The 16,382-nt window shown below is 36.3% G+C and overlaps 1 protein-coding gene across 1 annotated transcript; it reads left to right on the top strand.

Moving 5' to 3' along the window:
* The first annotated feature begins 10,682 nt into the window (after positions 1-10,682).
* LOC136273337 (uncharacterized) lies at positions 10,683-16,043 on the top strand. Its single transcript, XM_066077768.1, has 2 exons — positions 10,683-11,792; positions 14,362-16,043. Exons 1-2 carry the CDS (start codon positions 10,683-10,685, stop codon positions 15,535-15,537), a joined length of 2,286 nt encoding a protein of 761 aa, XP_065933840.1. The 3' UTR covers positions 15,538-16,043.
* Positions 16,044-16,382: the final 339 nt, after the last annotated feature.

Here is a 16,382-nt window from a genome sequence, read left to right as displayed (position 1 = left end):
CCTATAATGTTTACAAGGACATAAGAATTTCATTTTAATCTGGAAATATTATAAATATCCTTAGTTTCATCCGAGTGAATGTGTATTGAGTGATTGTGCTATGTTAATAAATTCTTTTAAATGACAATTTTTAACATGATTTCGTTTTGAATTAGTGGAGTTTATGACTTGGGGTAGAAGGAGGATCAATACAGATTTAGGGAACTGAATTCCCTTATCTATCTAGCCGAGAAATTAACGAAAAAACCCGGTGCTTTTTGCCATCACTCCCAGCGGCAATGTTTTGGCTGTTCATTTAATCTACAGTGCAGTCATATGGTTCACTCACATAGGATTCATATTCATATCGTTTGTTTACTTGTAACATTGTATTTTCTTAATTTTGCCCATAAAATACTCAGTCACATAGAGACAGTCTTGTGTGTCTACACATAAATCACATGGACCGACTAAATCACAGTTTTCAATGAAGCGGATAAATTTACCATCCTGATCAAGGATGTGGATACAGTCATTGATATGGTCTGCCGTCAAGATCCTACCCTTACTGTCTGTTGTAATGCCGTATGGATTAAATGGTTTTTTGGTAAAAACGGAAGGACCCGTGTAGGTAAACCTGAGTTTCCCGGCCTGATTGACCACCACTATCGCACGGGCTCCATTGTCTGACACACATATATCTTGATTCCTGTTCTCAGTGATATATTTAGTGCAACCAGGTGAATAGAGAGCTTGTCCTTTGTCATTGATCTGAATACTTTGTTTCTCTGTGGAGCCAGAGTAACGCACAACTTTCGTTGGTTCATTATTATCACTGTTCATGACAATTAGAAGGTCACCAGAGGAGGAACTACAGACACCGTGAGGTTTCCAACTCTGTAGTTTGATCACTGTCTGTATCTGTGTATTCTCCACTATGTTCACAGTTCTATCATTGTAATCAGTATAAACCAAATTTCCACTCCTTGTCACCGCTATGTCCCCTGGCAAGTTCCCTGACTTGGTTTGGATAGATCTCACTAGTTCTTTTCGGGTGTTGTACAGTTTTATTAAGCATTCATTACCACATGCCCATACTTCTGTATCATTCAGACTCGTCACACCGTATACTTCTTCATACCCTGTATTTATAACTGTGATAACTCTTGGTATCTTCATCACTGACCGGTCTGGGGAGGAGGACATGCATGTAGATTGGTCGGTGGGATGTTTCTTACGATTGGGACGGCCCCAAGTGGTCGAATTTTGCGATCTGTAGACATGACTACATTTAAGTAAATGACACCAATGTTTCTCTACACAAACTTTACACAGATATAAATGACAATGCCAACAATAGATGATGGCCTCAGGAGTTTCACGATGGCAGCAACGTGCAACAACCTGGGCGCTGCTAAAGTGGTCCGTGAGTGGGAAACCTATCATAGAAAATAAAGTGGAACCATCTCAGTTTACCTAATACATTTTTATTATGTATAACAATGTACAGTTTATATATAAATGTATTATTTCGGTGGGATGGACAGCTTTATAGGATGTTTTTACGAGATTATATGTTATGAATTAACATAATAATATAGTTCATTGGGGTGTTTCTTACAATTCAAACCAGTCAAATCTTGTTTTAGCGACACCAATATATGATATTTATACAAATGAAAGGAATGTTTCATTACACAAACTTTACACAGATTTAAATGACAAGCCTTACATTGCACAATGGTCCCAGGAGTTCGACAAAGGCAGCAACATGCAACAACCTGGGTGCTTCTAAAGTGGGCCATGACTCGGAAACCTATTTTAGAAGATAAAGTGGGACTATCTCAGTTTATTTAAAACATTTTTATTATGTATAATAATGTTGTTTCTATATAAATGTATTATTTCGGTGGAATGAACAGCTTTATAGGATGTTTTAAGAGATTTTATGTTAATATGCATTACCATATATACATGTACATTTCTAAATTCAAGTCATGTCAAACTCATCATGGAAAATTATAAAATAAATTTAATTTAAATGCTGCCCTAATTTTATCTTAAAGGGAATTGGACACGATTTGACTTAAAATGTTCAAATTTTATTGTTTCATTTTCAAAGTTTATACTGATAAATATAGAAGTTTGTAATGCTGTGTTAAAATTTGAAAGTCAAAAATCAAGTTATAAGCAAGATACAGGGTTCATAGTTCTTTGTTGTGTAAACAAAGCTTGACTGTTGTCATTGTTTACATATGTGTTGTATTGGTGTAAGTTTCAATCAAATGTATCTTTCTTTTGTTGAAAATAGTATTTATGAAGATATTGAGTTACTTTAAATTGTTATTTACATGTCATTTTGTCTAAGTAATGGTAATTCTCTACATTACATTTTTTGTAAACAACTATAAGACTCGAGCTTTGTTTACATAACAACCAATTCTTACCTCTGTATCTCGCTTGTAACTTGACTTTAACATTCAATATTTTGGTCAATCATTTAAAATGCACCAGTAAATCATTTTATACATAAAAAATAAAAATAAAATTGTTGATCTCAAATCGTGTCCAAGTCCCTATATATAAATATAAATAAATAAATAAGTCAGTTTCAAAACTTACCAAACGTTACAACATAAGTATACTACAAAACTTAACAATCCAACATGCCGCCGCGGGTTGCAACATTGTTGTTCTTGGTAGATTGCGACTTGTGCATGAGATCATGGGAGATATTTAAATATCAGGTACAAATTTGAACATAGACATAGACAGAAATTGTAGTTCTTGAAATACAATCGATTTCAAACAGGTGGTAAAATTTCTCTTCTGGATGAAAAGTTTTACGCCTGTCATTGAACAATAGTATTGCAAAAGGTAACGCCCACCGATACCAAAGAAAACGATTGACTGTGTTCACCCACAAAAAGTCAACTAATGCTCTAAAAAATGTTGAACGTAGTTGAGTCAGGTGACCGGCCATCACATACTGTTTAAAAAAAACCATAATGTGGTTATGTGGTTATACTGATGTGGTTATATTGATTGATGAAGTCTCTTTAACCCCTCTTGTCAATAGTTTGTTTACTGGTGATTTTCTATCATGTATAATATATTTTGGTGAGGAGTGGGATGGGAGAAGACATAAATTAACCCAATTTATACTCTTTGATTCCCCATAACACAAAATACAAGATTATTTAGTTTGGGATGGAGATCTCAACGGATTTTGAGATATCAGGGCACTTCCGTTTCAGGGTAGACGGAACCTTCCCACATGGGCATAGCCTATATACCATAGATGTCCCATTTCACAAGGAGCAAAGCTATATATGGCTACGGGGTGGATATATCAACGGTTTTTTATATTAAGTAATTTCCCGAACCTAAAGGTTACAATATAACACAAATTTTTAGCTCGGATTTCCTAGTCTAATCTTATGTTATTGCAGTTAAATAAAGAGTTTTACACCATGTTACTTGTGATATATTATTCGTCGTAGAAGATTGATTACAGTTTATTATCATTTAGGCCTTTTTATTTTTAATATTTCAATTTCATTTCAACTTGCTTGAGAGGTTGTGTGTATTAATGGATAATACCATAGTCAGTCATCTAATGTGATATAAAAGGGTTATATTGACTGATTCATTTAAAATAAATGTGGATCAGCTTTATGGCCTTCATTAGATGGTTTGATTCTTTCGTCAATAGGCTATGCCTTTTAATGCAGTTGTGCTTTTACTATAGAATTGCCATTTACACCTACACAAAATGTCTTTCTCTTTAAATCTCCTTCATTGTTCAAAAGTAAATATGTATAACAAAGTATATTCATTTACTTTATTTTAAGGTTTTATTCATGAATGAAATGGAGGATGTTTTAAAACAGAAGTTAGCTTCTAATGTTTAATAACAACTTGATGATTATTTTTTTTGAAAGCAAAGCAAATTGACTGTTTAAAGGCAATCCAAGAAAAAGGCACAGTGTCAACACCTTCTAACAGGATATGGCAAATCCTAATATTTGATGTACTTCAACATTTTTTTCTAAATGTGTTTGTGATATCAAATCTATTGTCATTAATATTGCACATCTAAATGCTATTATTGAATAAGAATTGAACAAATTAGGCTCAAATGTCTGTCAGGTTTTCGCATCTAATAAAAAGGATAAATGATGTTGTTCTTTTTAAGTTTGGTCTAAACTCCAACAACATATAAATGTATCATATACATGTACGGTTAAGATTGATTAAAGAAAATAATCATTATAAGTGAAATCTGCTATTCTTCAAAATTTCAAAAAATTCTACTCAATATATTAACTTCAGAAAACAAGGAATTAAAAAAAAAATCTCAAAGATTAGGACTCGCCCATAAACAGAATTTATGTAAAAAATGTTACCGCTTTCTTAACATGTCTATGTTCCCTAAATCATAAAGAAGATACATTTTCTTATGACTTACTTGAGAAAAAAACACAAAATTATTAGTTTAATTTGAATTAAGTCAACATGAAGGTACATCTACATATAAATTTCAACTCTTATATGTAATCCAACACATACATGTTAAACGCTGCATAAATTGAACAGCTAAAATTGCAACTTAAATTCATTTTCCAGATTCAAACTGCATTTTCGTATTGTGGTTAATCCAGGCTATGTAGCCCTCTTCATTTAATGTACTGTGGTACGTTGGTATGTTGGTCCCATTATGGTGGAAAACTGATAACTCGGTTCACCCTCATAAACAGACTTCCTCTTGTGCTTGTTTGCCAAAGCTTGCATTTTTTTCACAAATGATCCTTCCAGGTTATTGGCTCCGTTGCCTTAATAAGCTTCTTAATTCTCCTGCCATCTCTATGTCTTCTGGTATATAGGAATCTACTTTCCCAACATTATTTACAAATAACCCATACAATGCCTTATGCGCAGTTGGTAAACTTTAGGATGATTGCTGGTGGCATAAAAATCGCAACATCTTCAATACATATTTCTGTTGTGTGCTTTAAATACCTGCATTATGTACTTGAAAGTTGTCTTCATTCCATATCTGTCAGGAATCTTAATAATATAAAGAAATTCAAGGTAAAGTAAGCCTAATTGGAGAACTGTATTTCCATAGAGCTTCACTCTGTCAAATTTTAATTTTCTGCACCTATTTCTGGTTTTGCTGGACAAATATAACAACTGTTGATCCATTGGGCAATTTCCTTTGTAATGGTGTGTAAACAATCTCTCTATGTTCCTGAGTAGTAACAGTGTAAGCATCAGAATCTCTGGCCCTCTCATACTCAGGCCAAACAAACAAATATGTTTGTTTACTGTTACATGCTGAAAAAAATAGGGTCGGTAGGTAGGATTTTTTTTTGATTTTTTGATTTTTTTTACACAACTTCAGAAACGTCACATATATGAAATGATGGAGACAATTCGAATATATCCCTTTCTAAGTGACAAATTTTTAAGAAAATTGGCATAAACATTGAAGAATCCCAAACAAATAATTAAACAAAGTAATATTGAAAGTTAATTAAATATTTTGTTTACGACGGTAGATAAACAAGTCAGTGGTCGGGGTACCTGGCGCAGGCATAATCTCGGAGATTAAAAAACTTGAACATCCCATTTTAAAGTGTCCGTAGAATTACAGTTAATGATAAAAGAAATTAAATTAAATATGTTCATTTTGCTATATTTTGCGACTAACTTTTGATTACGTTTCACTAATTTTCGAGGTGAAATACGGATATGGTACAAACATATTTACCAAGCAATAGAAATATGACAACGACATTACATTGAATTTTGACCTCAAGACTGCACAGCGAATATACATCAAACTTGTGGAAATCTCAGAAGAAGACCTTTTCAGTTCATCATATTTTTTCACTGATTGTTTAAGAGAACTAAGACATATAGACTAAATATCAAGTACTGTTTACACACTAACTGTTGTCAACAGTTCTAAAATAAAAACAAAATGACTGCAGGAGACATTCACAGTAATTTGATTTTAGGGTAAACAGAACTCAAAATAAAAATCAAGAATGAGAGAAAATGTAAATGATGACATCTTGAAATCAAACAAAAGATGAGAATTAATTCTTATTTCCGGTCGTTTGTAAGGTGTTTAAACACAGGAGCAATGAGAAGCATTAAAATGACGTTGCGAAAAGTTTGCGGTTACGCTGGGTCACTGGACGCAGGCACATTGATCCACTCACCAATAATGATCTATTCATGCCATGGAAAAGAAACTTTTTACTTTGATGAACTCTATTCTAATTTACATTTTGGTGTAATTTCAAGGGTTTATCTCTTTTCCTAAAAGAATAAGAGAAAATGCCTCAATAATTTCCGAACAACCCTCGTAAACTGATAATACAAAACTGTTTTGCCATTGTGTCATGCTTACTTTTGTTTGCCATATTGTTACAACCCCATTGTGTTGTTCTAATCAAGAGTGATAAAATAAGAACACTGTTATTAATCAAATCATTTATTTATCTAGTTGTTACATGTTTTGATTTTATTTGTTGATAATATTAACTTAAAATATATATGTGTTGACAATTTACACATTGTTATGGTGTTCAACTTTTGTGCGAGACTGTACATCACCATGCGGTGAAATACCATGAAATAACGAAGTTAACGACACTGACACATCACCATACATACGGAATAATGGCGAGAGTCCAGTTAATCATCTTATCATTACATCAAAGTTCATTAAATATCAATTACTCCCTGTATTTTCATCAAGTATCAGCAAGTCGACGATATCGCTGCCTGCATGTCTGCTGTTGCACGAGCTGATCGAGATAGCGCTTGCCGTAGATCATCACCTTGAATTTTCACATGAAGTTGTTAATTGTTCATCCTTTTCTTCTAATGCTACACGAGTATTCTCCGTCGATGTAAAGATGGCGTCTCGTCTTTCTTTTTACATCCCATGCGTTCAATTGCAGACTATTTCCGTTCAGAGGAAGTCACGTGACATAATATTATATAAGGCCGAGCCCGATCCGAAATCGGCACTTCGGTCGCATCACCAAGATGAGCCAGCAGCAGTTGCTTTTTCAGCCCGACATCCCCAGTCAGAAGGTGCATATTTAACACCTTTTAGATAAGTTCAACCTAATTAAGATTGGGTTTCATTCATGAAAAGTATTTATTAGACCATCATCACCTTCTGCACCATCATCACCTTCCCCTTAGTTTACTGCACCTTACCCCAGTGATTTACCAGCACCTTCCCCAGAGATAATTAGTTATTGGTTTGACCTCACCTTGTTGATTGTTGTTTATATAGAAGGTGCCCAGCCCTTTGAAATTGATTAGTACCTTCTATAGTATTTTGTACCCATAGAGTATCAGAGGTCTGCACCTTCCCCTATGTTCAGCACCTTGAGACTATTAAGGTCTGCACCTTCCCCTATTTATAATACCTAGAGAATATTAGAGGTCTCCACCCTCCCCATTGTCGCACCTTCTTCGAGTCAACGACCTTTGAATAGCAGCACCATTGATGGGACCAGGATAAAGAGCGCGTTTTGACTTTGTTTTAATTCTTAATAAATTTATAGTAATATTTATTTATCTTTGTCATTGCTTGATTTCAACCAGGTACAGAAGAGCTCACACATTTTTGAAACAATTGAAACCCTGTATCTAAAATAAGAGGTTGATAAATAGTTTAGGGGTTTCGGTTGCGTTTCAATTGGCGCCCACGTTGGGACTCTCTGTTATTCTGTACTTGTTGTGAAATTAAGTAATTGACAAAATGTCTACAGAGTCATCTACTCCAGAGGGGAAAGATTCAGCACCTATCAATGATTCTAGTGGAGAGGTTATATTCAACCCTCAACATCATTCTTCGCAACACCCATTGTATGTAGATAATGATGTAGAAGTGTCCCCATCCAAAAACCCCAAAGGTGCATATGATGCAGAAGGTGATGGTCCTCTCCATAAGGGAGATAACTCAATCATTATCCAAGAATTACTTTCTTTGAGACAAACTTTACAACAAGAAATCTGAAATGTTTGTTCAGAAACAACAGAAATCTGTTATGATATTCAACACAAATTAGGAAGAGATGTAGCAGAGCTGCGTTCAGATTTAGAAAATCAGCTTTCATGTCTTAAAAACAGATTTACACAACTTGAAAATCAAAATCTTAACAATTACAACACCAGATCAACTGAAGTTAGGTTCACAAATATATCTAACTCACATGAAAGTCCTACAAATAAAATCATGACCGAGTCACAACAACTGCAGACAGGTGTGCAGAGTTCAACACCAACAAATCCCCCTTCTGGCTCATCTACACACAATGCAAGGGGAAGAACTCTTACGATACCATCTGACACATTTGTCCACTGGGGGTGTACCTTTACCAATCAACAACCCTACAATGGTCTGCAATTCAAGGGGCACAACTCATACCAAACCTCAACTTTATGATGGTAGCGAAGATCTCGAAGAGTACTTAGCCCAATTTCAAATTATTTCTGACATTAATGGGTGGGACTATAAAACAAAATCCTTACACTTAGCGGGAAGTTTGAATGGTTCAGCTCGTTCAATTTTGAGCGAATTAAATGAAACAGAGCGTCGTGACTACAACACTATTGTGAGATCACTCAACACCAGATATGGTTCAGTAGAAAGGGCCGAAATATTTAAAGCTAAACTCCAGACTCGCATCAGAGGCAGAGAAGAAACGATCCCAGAGTTGGCACAAGCTATAAGAAAACTGACTAGGCAAGCCTATCCAAGTGCTCCTGCTGATATAACAGATATTTTAGGTATAGATCATTTTATAGATGCTCTTCCGGATTTCGACATGAGGCTTAAATTAAGGGAGTCTCATCCTAGAACTATAAGCGATGCGGAGCTGCAAGCCATCCGTTTAGAAACACTGAAACTTGCTGACAGACAAAGAGGGCGCCAAGTCAGAAATTTACAACATCATACAGAGCCTGAAAATCAGAAAGGTACTCTCTCTACACCTTCTGACGGTAGCACAGCAAAACTGCAAGATGAGATCTGTAAGACCATAAAGACTGAGTTCTCTAATGTTAGAGGAGATCTTCACTCAGTCACAAGTGAATTGAAACAGGTAGTACAAAGTCTTAAATCTGTCTCAACACCTAGAGCTCATGTATCGAACAATTACAGAGATTACAATAACCAAAATAGAAATGGGAGGGGGAATTTCAGCAACCAACCATATCAACAGAGAAACCAGTATCGAGGATTTCAGGACACTCGGTCCCGTCAACAGAATCCGACTCAGGACACACCTATTAATGGAAATCCACAGTCTGTGCAGAACAATACACGGGGAAACGGAAGGATGTCGAACTTAGGGGCCAGGGAACGACATCAAATGTAAAGAGGCCTGAGACAGTACAAACTAGTGGGTATTGTGTTTTTTTTTACAAAAAAACACATGTCTCCCCTTCTCCCCAAGGATTGTAATATGGGGCAAATTTAACAATTGAAAAAGAATGATGTCGGCTATATGTTACCCAGACCCAGATAAAATTTTATTATTTATTTCATAATTTGACCTTGAGTAAAACAAGTCAAGGTCAAATATTATTCAAAAGTACACCTAAGTGTATTATTATTGTTCTTTGTTTAAAGTTTGAAGTCCTTCTGTCAAAGTATATTCAGGAGTTGAACAATGAAGTTTTTTCTAATATGACCTTGAAATAAAATTTCTAGGTCAAGGTCAAAAATTTTGGTAAGGTTCAACTAGGTTATAAACCATCTATCCATGTTACAAGTTAAAAGTCTGTATGTTAAAGGAGTCTTGTGTTATGGTCCGGACAATATTTTTTATGAAAAGCTTGACCTTGAAGAACAAAATAGGTCAAGGTCAAAACTTTTGGTAGCGTGCCCTCCTTCTCAATACCATCTACCTATGTTCCAAGTTTGAAGTCTTAATGTCAAAGGGTATTAAAGTTATGACCCACACAAAATTTTATTATTTTTTTCTTAATTTGACCTTGAGTAAAACAAGGTCAAGGTCAAATATTATTCAATAGTACACCTTAGTGTATTATTGTTGTTCTTTGTTTAAAGTTTGAAGTCCTTCTGTCAAAGTATATTCAGGAGTTGAACAATGAAGTTTTTTCTAATATGACCTTGAAATAAAATTTCTAGGTCAAGGTCAAAAATTTTGGTAAGGTTCAACTAGGTTATATACCATCTATTCATGATACAAGTTAAAAGTCTGTATGTTAAAGGAGTCTTGTGTTATGGTCCAGATAATATTTTTTATGAAAAGCTTGACCTTGACGAACAAAATAGGTCAAGGTCAAAACTTTTGGTGGCGTGCACTCCTTCTCAATACCATCTACCTATGTTCCAAGTTTGAAGTCTTAATGTCAAAGGGTATTTAAGTTACGGCCTGGACAAATTTGGATGAAGAAGAATAAGAAGAATATGAAGAATATGAAGAATAAGAAGAATAAGAAGAAGAAGAATAAGAAAGTCGACAAAAACAATATGTCTCCCCTTTGAAAGGGGAGACATAATAAATGAAACTTGGATAAATGATGAGGGTTTGTTTGTTAAAGTGAGGGTTCGGGGGGAGGACATTGCTATGCTAGTCGACACCGGTGCGAGCGTCACCTTACTAAGTGAAAAATTCATTGAAAGTTTACCAGGTACTATGACACCTATCATGAAGCCTGTGAACACCACCCTAATCACAGCTACAGGGGAGAGTACTCCATTTTTAGGTCAAAGCAAAGTTTCCTTATCAATTGGCACAGAGACCTTTGAGCATGATGTACTTATTGCAAATATCCAAAATGATGGAATTTTGGGCCTAGACTTCCTTGAAAAGAATAACTGTACTGTCAAGTTATCAGATGGAATTTTGTATATTGGTTCAGAGAGTAAAGAGATACGTTGTTACAAATCGGCGATTGATGTTTTAGCATCTTGCTGTGAATGCAAGATTGCAGTTTTAGAGGACATCGAGATTCCTCCAAGATGTGAAATGATTGTCCCTGGGGCCATTGTACATGTAGGTGGTTATCCTCAAGGTCAGTATGGTATTATTGAACCAGCAGTAAAATTTGTAGAGAGAAAAGGACTTCTTGTTGCCAAATCAGTGGTAGATATCAGCAAGGAAATAATTCCCCTCCGTATGATCAACTTACTAGATACACCTTCCAAAGTTTACAAAGGTTCCATTGCTGCCATTTGTGAAGAGGTCAATTCTGATGATTTTGTGACATATCATCATGTTCAGAGTTTAAGTCAAGATAACAATATTTCTAAAGAGAGGCAACTCACAGACAACCCCATACCAGAGCATCTAAAAGAACTAATTGAGAGGTCGAGCACCCATCTTTCTTCCCATGAACAAGAGCAGATGGCGAAACTTTTATGTTCATATCAGCAATTATTTTCAAAGAATTCCTCAGATTTAGGGCGTACAACACTGGTCAAACATGAGATAGACACAGGAAATACCCGACCAATTAAACAAAGATCAAGAAGAATCCCCATAGCAAAAATGAAAGAGGCAGAGGAAGAGATTACCAGAATGAAAGAAGAAGGCATCATAGAAGCCTCAATCAGCCCTTGGTCATCCAACATTGTACTGGTGAAGAAGAAAGATGGTTCTCTTAGATTTTGCGTAGACTTTCGTCAGCTAAATGATATCACCATAAAAGATTCTCATCCCTTACCTAGGATTGATGACACCCTAGATGCACTTTCCGGGTCAAAATATTTTAGTACATTAGATTTGAAGTCGGGCTACTGGCAAGTTGGTCTGGCGGAAAACGACAAACAGAAAACAGCATTTTCTTTTCCGGGTGGGGGACTTTGGCAATTTACAGTAATGGCTTTTGGCCTATGTAATGCCCCAGCCACATTCGAGAGGCTCATGGAAAGAGTTCTACATGGTTTATCATATGATATATGCCTAGTTTACTTAGACGACATCATAGTTCATTCGAAAACATTTGATGAGCAAATCGAGAACCTAAAATTGGTGTTTGAAAGATTAAAAGATGCCAACTTAAAATTGAGCCCAAATAAATGTGAACTCTGCCAAACAGAAGTACTTTTCCTAGGTCACAAAATTAGTGAAAATGGCATTTCTACAGATCCAAACAAGATAAAAGCTGTCAAAGATTGGCCAACACCAAAATCTACAAAAGAAGTTAGAAGCTTTCTTGGATTAACATCATACTACAGGAAGTTTATACTGCACTACGCAGACAAAGCTCGACCCCTTCATAAATTAACAGAAAAATCAGTTAGGTTCCAATGGAATGACGAGTGTCAAGAGTCGTTTGAAATATTAAAGGATGCATTAATCACAGCCCCAATTTTGTCTTATCCAACTGAAGATGGCACTTTTATCTTAGATACTGATGCTAGCTTAGTTAGTTTGGGAGCAGTATTATCCCAGGTTCAAGATGGAACAGAAAAAGTCATTTCTTACTATAGTAAAACCTTTACCAGACCTGAAAGAAGTTACTGTGTAACTAGGCGTGAGCTTTTGGCCATAGTGAATTCGCTGAAATATTTTCATCACTATTTATACGGACGTCACATCATTGTAAGAACCGATCATGGTGCATTAAGATGGTTGCTCAACTTTAAGAGTCCTGAAGGGCAAATGGCCAGATGGTTCGAGGTACTTGCTTCATATGATTTCGAAGTTCAGCACCGTGCTGGCAGAAGTCACAATAATGCTGATGCGCTTAGCCGCAGGCCTTGTGTTGAACAGGAATGTTCACATTGTAACAGAATAGAGAATAAAGAGTCTATAGACAGACCAGCAGAAGAGCAGCAAATGTCGAGAAAAATAATATGTGCTACTACCAGGTCAAAACAACGAGGTTCAACACCAGAAATAATCAGTAGCGATATTCTTCCACTGAAGGAACAACAAAGAAATGACCCAATATTAAAATTTATCATAGAGGCTAAAGAGAAAAGTCATAAACCTAACTGGGAGGATATTGCAGCTTCAAACAACTGTTTAAAATACTATTGGCAGAGATGGGAGTCTTTAGAATTGAGAGATAACATTTTGTACTACAGGTTTGAAAATACAAGAGGTTCCATATCTTGGCTAGCGGTGATACCAGCATCAGCGAAAGAGACAATTCTCAAGCAACTACATGATGGGATTACGGGGGGACATTTAGGAATTAAGAAAACCTTACTTAAAATTCAACAAAGATATTTCTGGCATCAAATGAGGAAAGACGTAGAGAGCTGGTGTAGAAACTGTCATTTTTGTGGAAGCAAAAACCACCACCAAAGAAGTGGAGAGCCCATCTTCAACAGTATAATGTTGGAGCACCTTTAGAACGCATAGGCATGGATATTTTAGGGCCATTTCCCAGAACTAGTAGAGGAAATAAATATCTCTTAGTAATTGGAGATTATTTCACAAAGTGGCTAGATGCCATTCCTGTTAAAGATCAAGAAGCTATAACAATAGCCAAAGCTTTTGTTGACAGAATAGTATCCATATTTGGTATACCTTTACAACTTCATACGGACCAAGGGTCAAACTTTGAGTCTACAGTCTTCAAACAAATATGCAACTTACTAGGAATTCAGAAAACTAGAACAACCCCCCTTCATCCCCAATCCGATGGTATGGTCGAAAGAGGAAATCGAACCATAAATCATATGTTATCTGCATTTGTCTCTGAAAATCAAAAGGACTGGGACGAACATATTTATTTATTAATGTTAGCATATAGGTCATCTGTTCACGAGACGACTAAAGTCACCCCCAATGAAATGATGTTTGGTCGACAGGTTACATTACCCATAGAATTAGTGTTTGGTAGTCCTACAACAAATATAGATCTTCCTGACTGTAGTGAAGAGTATGCCTTTCAGCTACAAAATAGAATAGAGAAAATTCATCAGTTTGCAAGAGAGAACCTTCAGCTGTCTTCTGATAATATGAAACGGCGCTACGACAAACAGTCAAACATACTACAACTTGAACATGGTGACTTAGTGTGGCTATTCAACCCCAAAAGGTCTAAGGGCCTCTGCCCAAAACTTCAGTCCAAATGGGAGGGTCCCTATTCAATCATTCAAAAGCTGAATGATGTGATTTTTAAAATTCAAAAGAATAAAAACTCAAAACCAAAGATAGTACATCATGACCGCCTTAAACCATATACATGCACTAACAACACCCAGTAGAATTTCAACACATCACCACAGTAACCAATAAACACCATTACCCAACAATATGAGCAACACCTAGAGTAGATCTGCAGCTCTGCAATAATAGAATTCACTAATAATGGTGCATACGATATCTTATGAATTATTGTTTCCTTACTTTGTAGATCACAATATATGAGTGCAATCAGTGCCCAGGTATCAGCTTCGAGAGGAGGTCATTATGTGAGCGCCACCTATTTGAAAAGCACTCAGGGTTTGGATATGAGTGCTCCGTCTGTGGAAAAATCTACAATCGTCCAGATAATCACCAAGGAAAATGTGTAGGGGGGGAGATAAAGCTCAAGAAGCGGACAACAAGAGCTCTAACAGCAGAAGAAGCAGAGGAACATCGTAAATTTATGAAGAACTTAGGCAGTAAGATGAAGACCTCTACAATCCAACAGAAACGAACGCCACAAGGAAGGAGGGAATCTCAACAAAACAATCGAAAAAGATCCCATTCAGACTACAAGAGAAAATCAAACCAAGAAAATTCAGTTAAGCAGCAGAAAACTAATCCACAGAAAAACGTCACATCCCCACTAAAAGAATCTACTAAGGAAAATCAACAGAAAAACGAAACCATCATAACATCTAAACCTCCGCAGCAAGAGCCAGCAACTTCATCAGACAGCAATCCTCCAACCCTCCCGACTAGAAACTCACCACCACCATCCTCAGATGCTTTATCCCTATTTGCTGAGGAGTTTTCCGAGGATGAATTGCAGGAGGCGTTCAAAGAAGTCGCTACCATGGATTTTCCTCAAGATCTTTTTCCACCCGTTGTGAAGGTCAATTCCAATTCAGCCTCTCTGTCCGAAACTATACTTGGTGCCATATCCTCCGATTCAGATTCCTATACTCCAACACCTATACCATCTACAGCTCCAGTCTATAAACCAACACCACTCAACCTAAAAGACAACAAATTACAACATTTAAAAGACGCACAAAAGAAAAGAATTGTATTTAATGTGGGGGGAAGGAAGTTTGAGACATCTGTGTCTACATTACTAGCGAAGCCAGATGGTCTTCTAGCGAAGATGATTGGACCAAAGGGCATCAAGCCTTACAGTGTGGACAATCTTTATACGTATTTCCTAGACAGAAATCCAAATTACTTTTCTTATATATTGGATTACCTTAGAAATCATGGTACTTTCAACATCGACTGCTTGCCAGTTGATTTATCCAGTCTACAACTACTGACCCTTGAAGCGAAGTACTTCGAGCTGCGACACCTACAACTGCTCTGCGAAAAGAAAAGCATAGACATTCATTTGAGGACAAATGCTAGTTAGTAAGGGGGTAATGTTACAACCCCATTGTGTTGTTCTAATCAAGAGTGATAAAATAAGAACACTGTTATTAATCAAATCATTTATTTATCTAGTTGTTACATATTTTGATTTTATTTGTTGATAATATTAACTTAAAATATATATGTGTTGACAATTTACACATTGTTATGGTGTTCAACTTTTGTGCGAGACTGTACATCACCATGCGGTGAAATACCATGAAATAACGAAGTTAACGACACTGACACATCACCATACATACGGAATAATGGCGAGAGTCCAGTTAATCATCTTATCATTACATCAAAGTTCATTAAATATCAATTACTCCCTGTATTTTCATCAAGTATCAGCAAGTCGACGATATCGCTGCCTGCATGTCTGCTGTTGCACGAGCTGATCGAGATAGCGCTTGCCGTAGATCATCACCTTGAATTTTCACATGAAGTTGTTAATTGTTCATCCTTTTCTTCTAATGCTACACGAGTATTCTCCGTCGATGTAAAGATGGCGTCTCGTCTTTCTTTTTACATCCCATGCGTTCAATTGCAGACTATTTCCGTTCAGAGGAAGTCACGTGACATAATATTATATAAGGCCGAGCCCGATCCGAAATCGGCACTTCGGTCGCATCACCAAGATGAGCCAGCAGCAGTTGCTTTTTCAGCCCGACATCCCCAGTCAGAAGGTGCATATTTAACACCTTTTAGATAAGTTCAACCTAATTAAGATTGGGTTTCATTCATGAAAAGTATTTATTAGACCATCATCACCTTCTGCACCATCATCACCTTCCCCTTAGTTTACTGCACCTTACCCCAGTGATTTACCAGCACCTTCCCCAG

Source organism: Magallana gigas, chromosome 3 (assembly GCF_963853765.1).
Source record: "Magallana gigas chromosome 3, xbMagGiga1.1, whole genome shotgun sequence".
Classification (NCBI taxonomy): domain Eukaryota; kingdom Metazoa; phylum Mollusca; class Bivalvia; order Ostreida; family Ostreidae; genus Magallana; species Magallana gigas.
The sequence above is the reverse complement of the archived record's forward strand: the minus strand, read 5'-3'. Positions and strand labels throughout refer to the sequence as shown.

Bases quoted from the DNA above. Each gene is read 5' to 3' on its own strand.
- LOC136273337 (XM_066077768.1), top strand. From the start codon at position 10,683: ATGACACCTATCATGAAGCCTGTGAACACCACCCTAATCACAGCTACA. The intron at 11,793-14,361 runs GTTGGTCTGGCG...CTTACTTTGTAG, and splicing joins TGAAGTCGGGCTACTGGCAA to ATCACAATATATGAGTGCAA.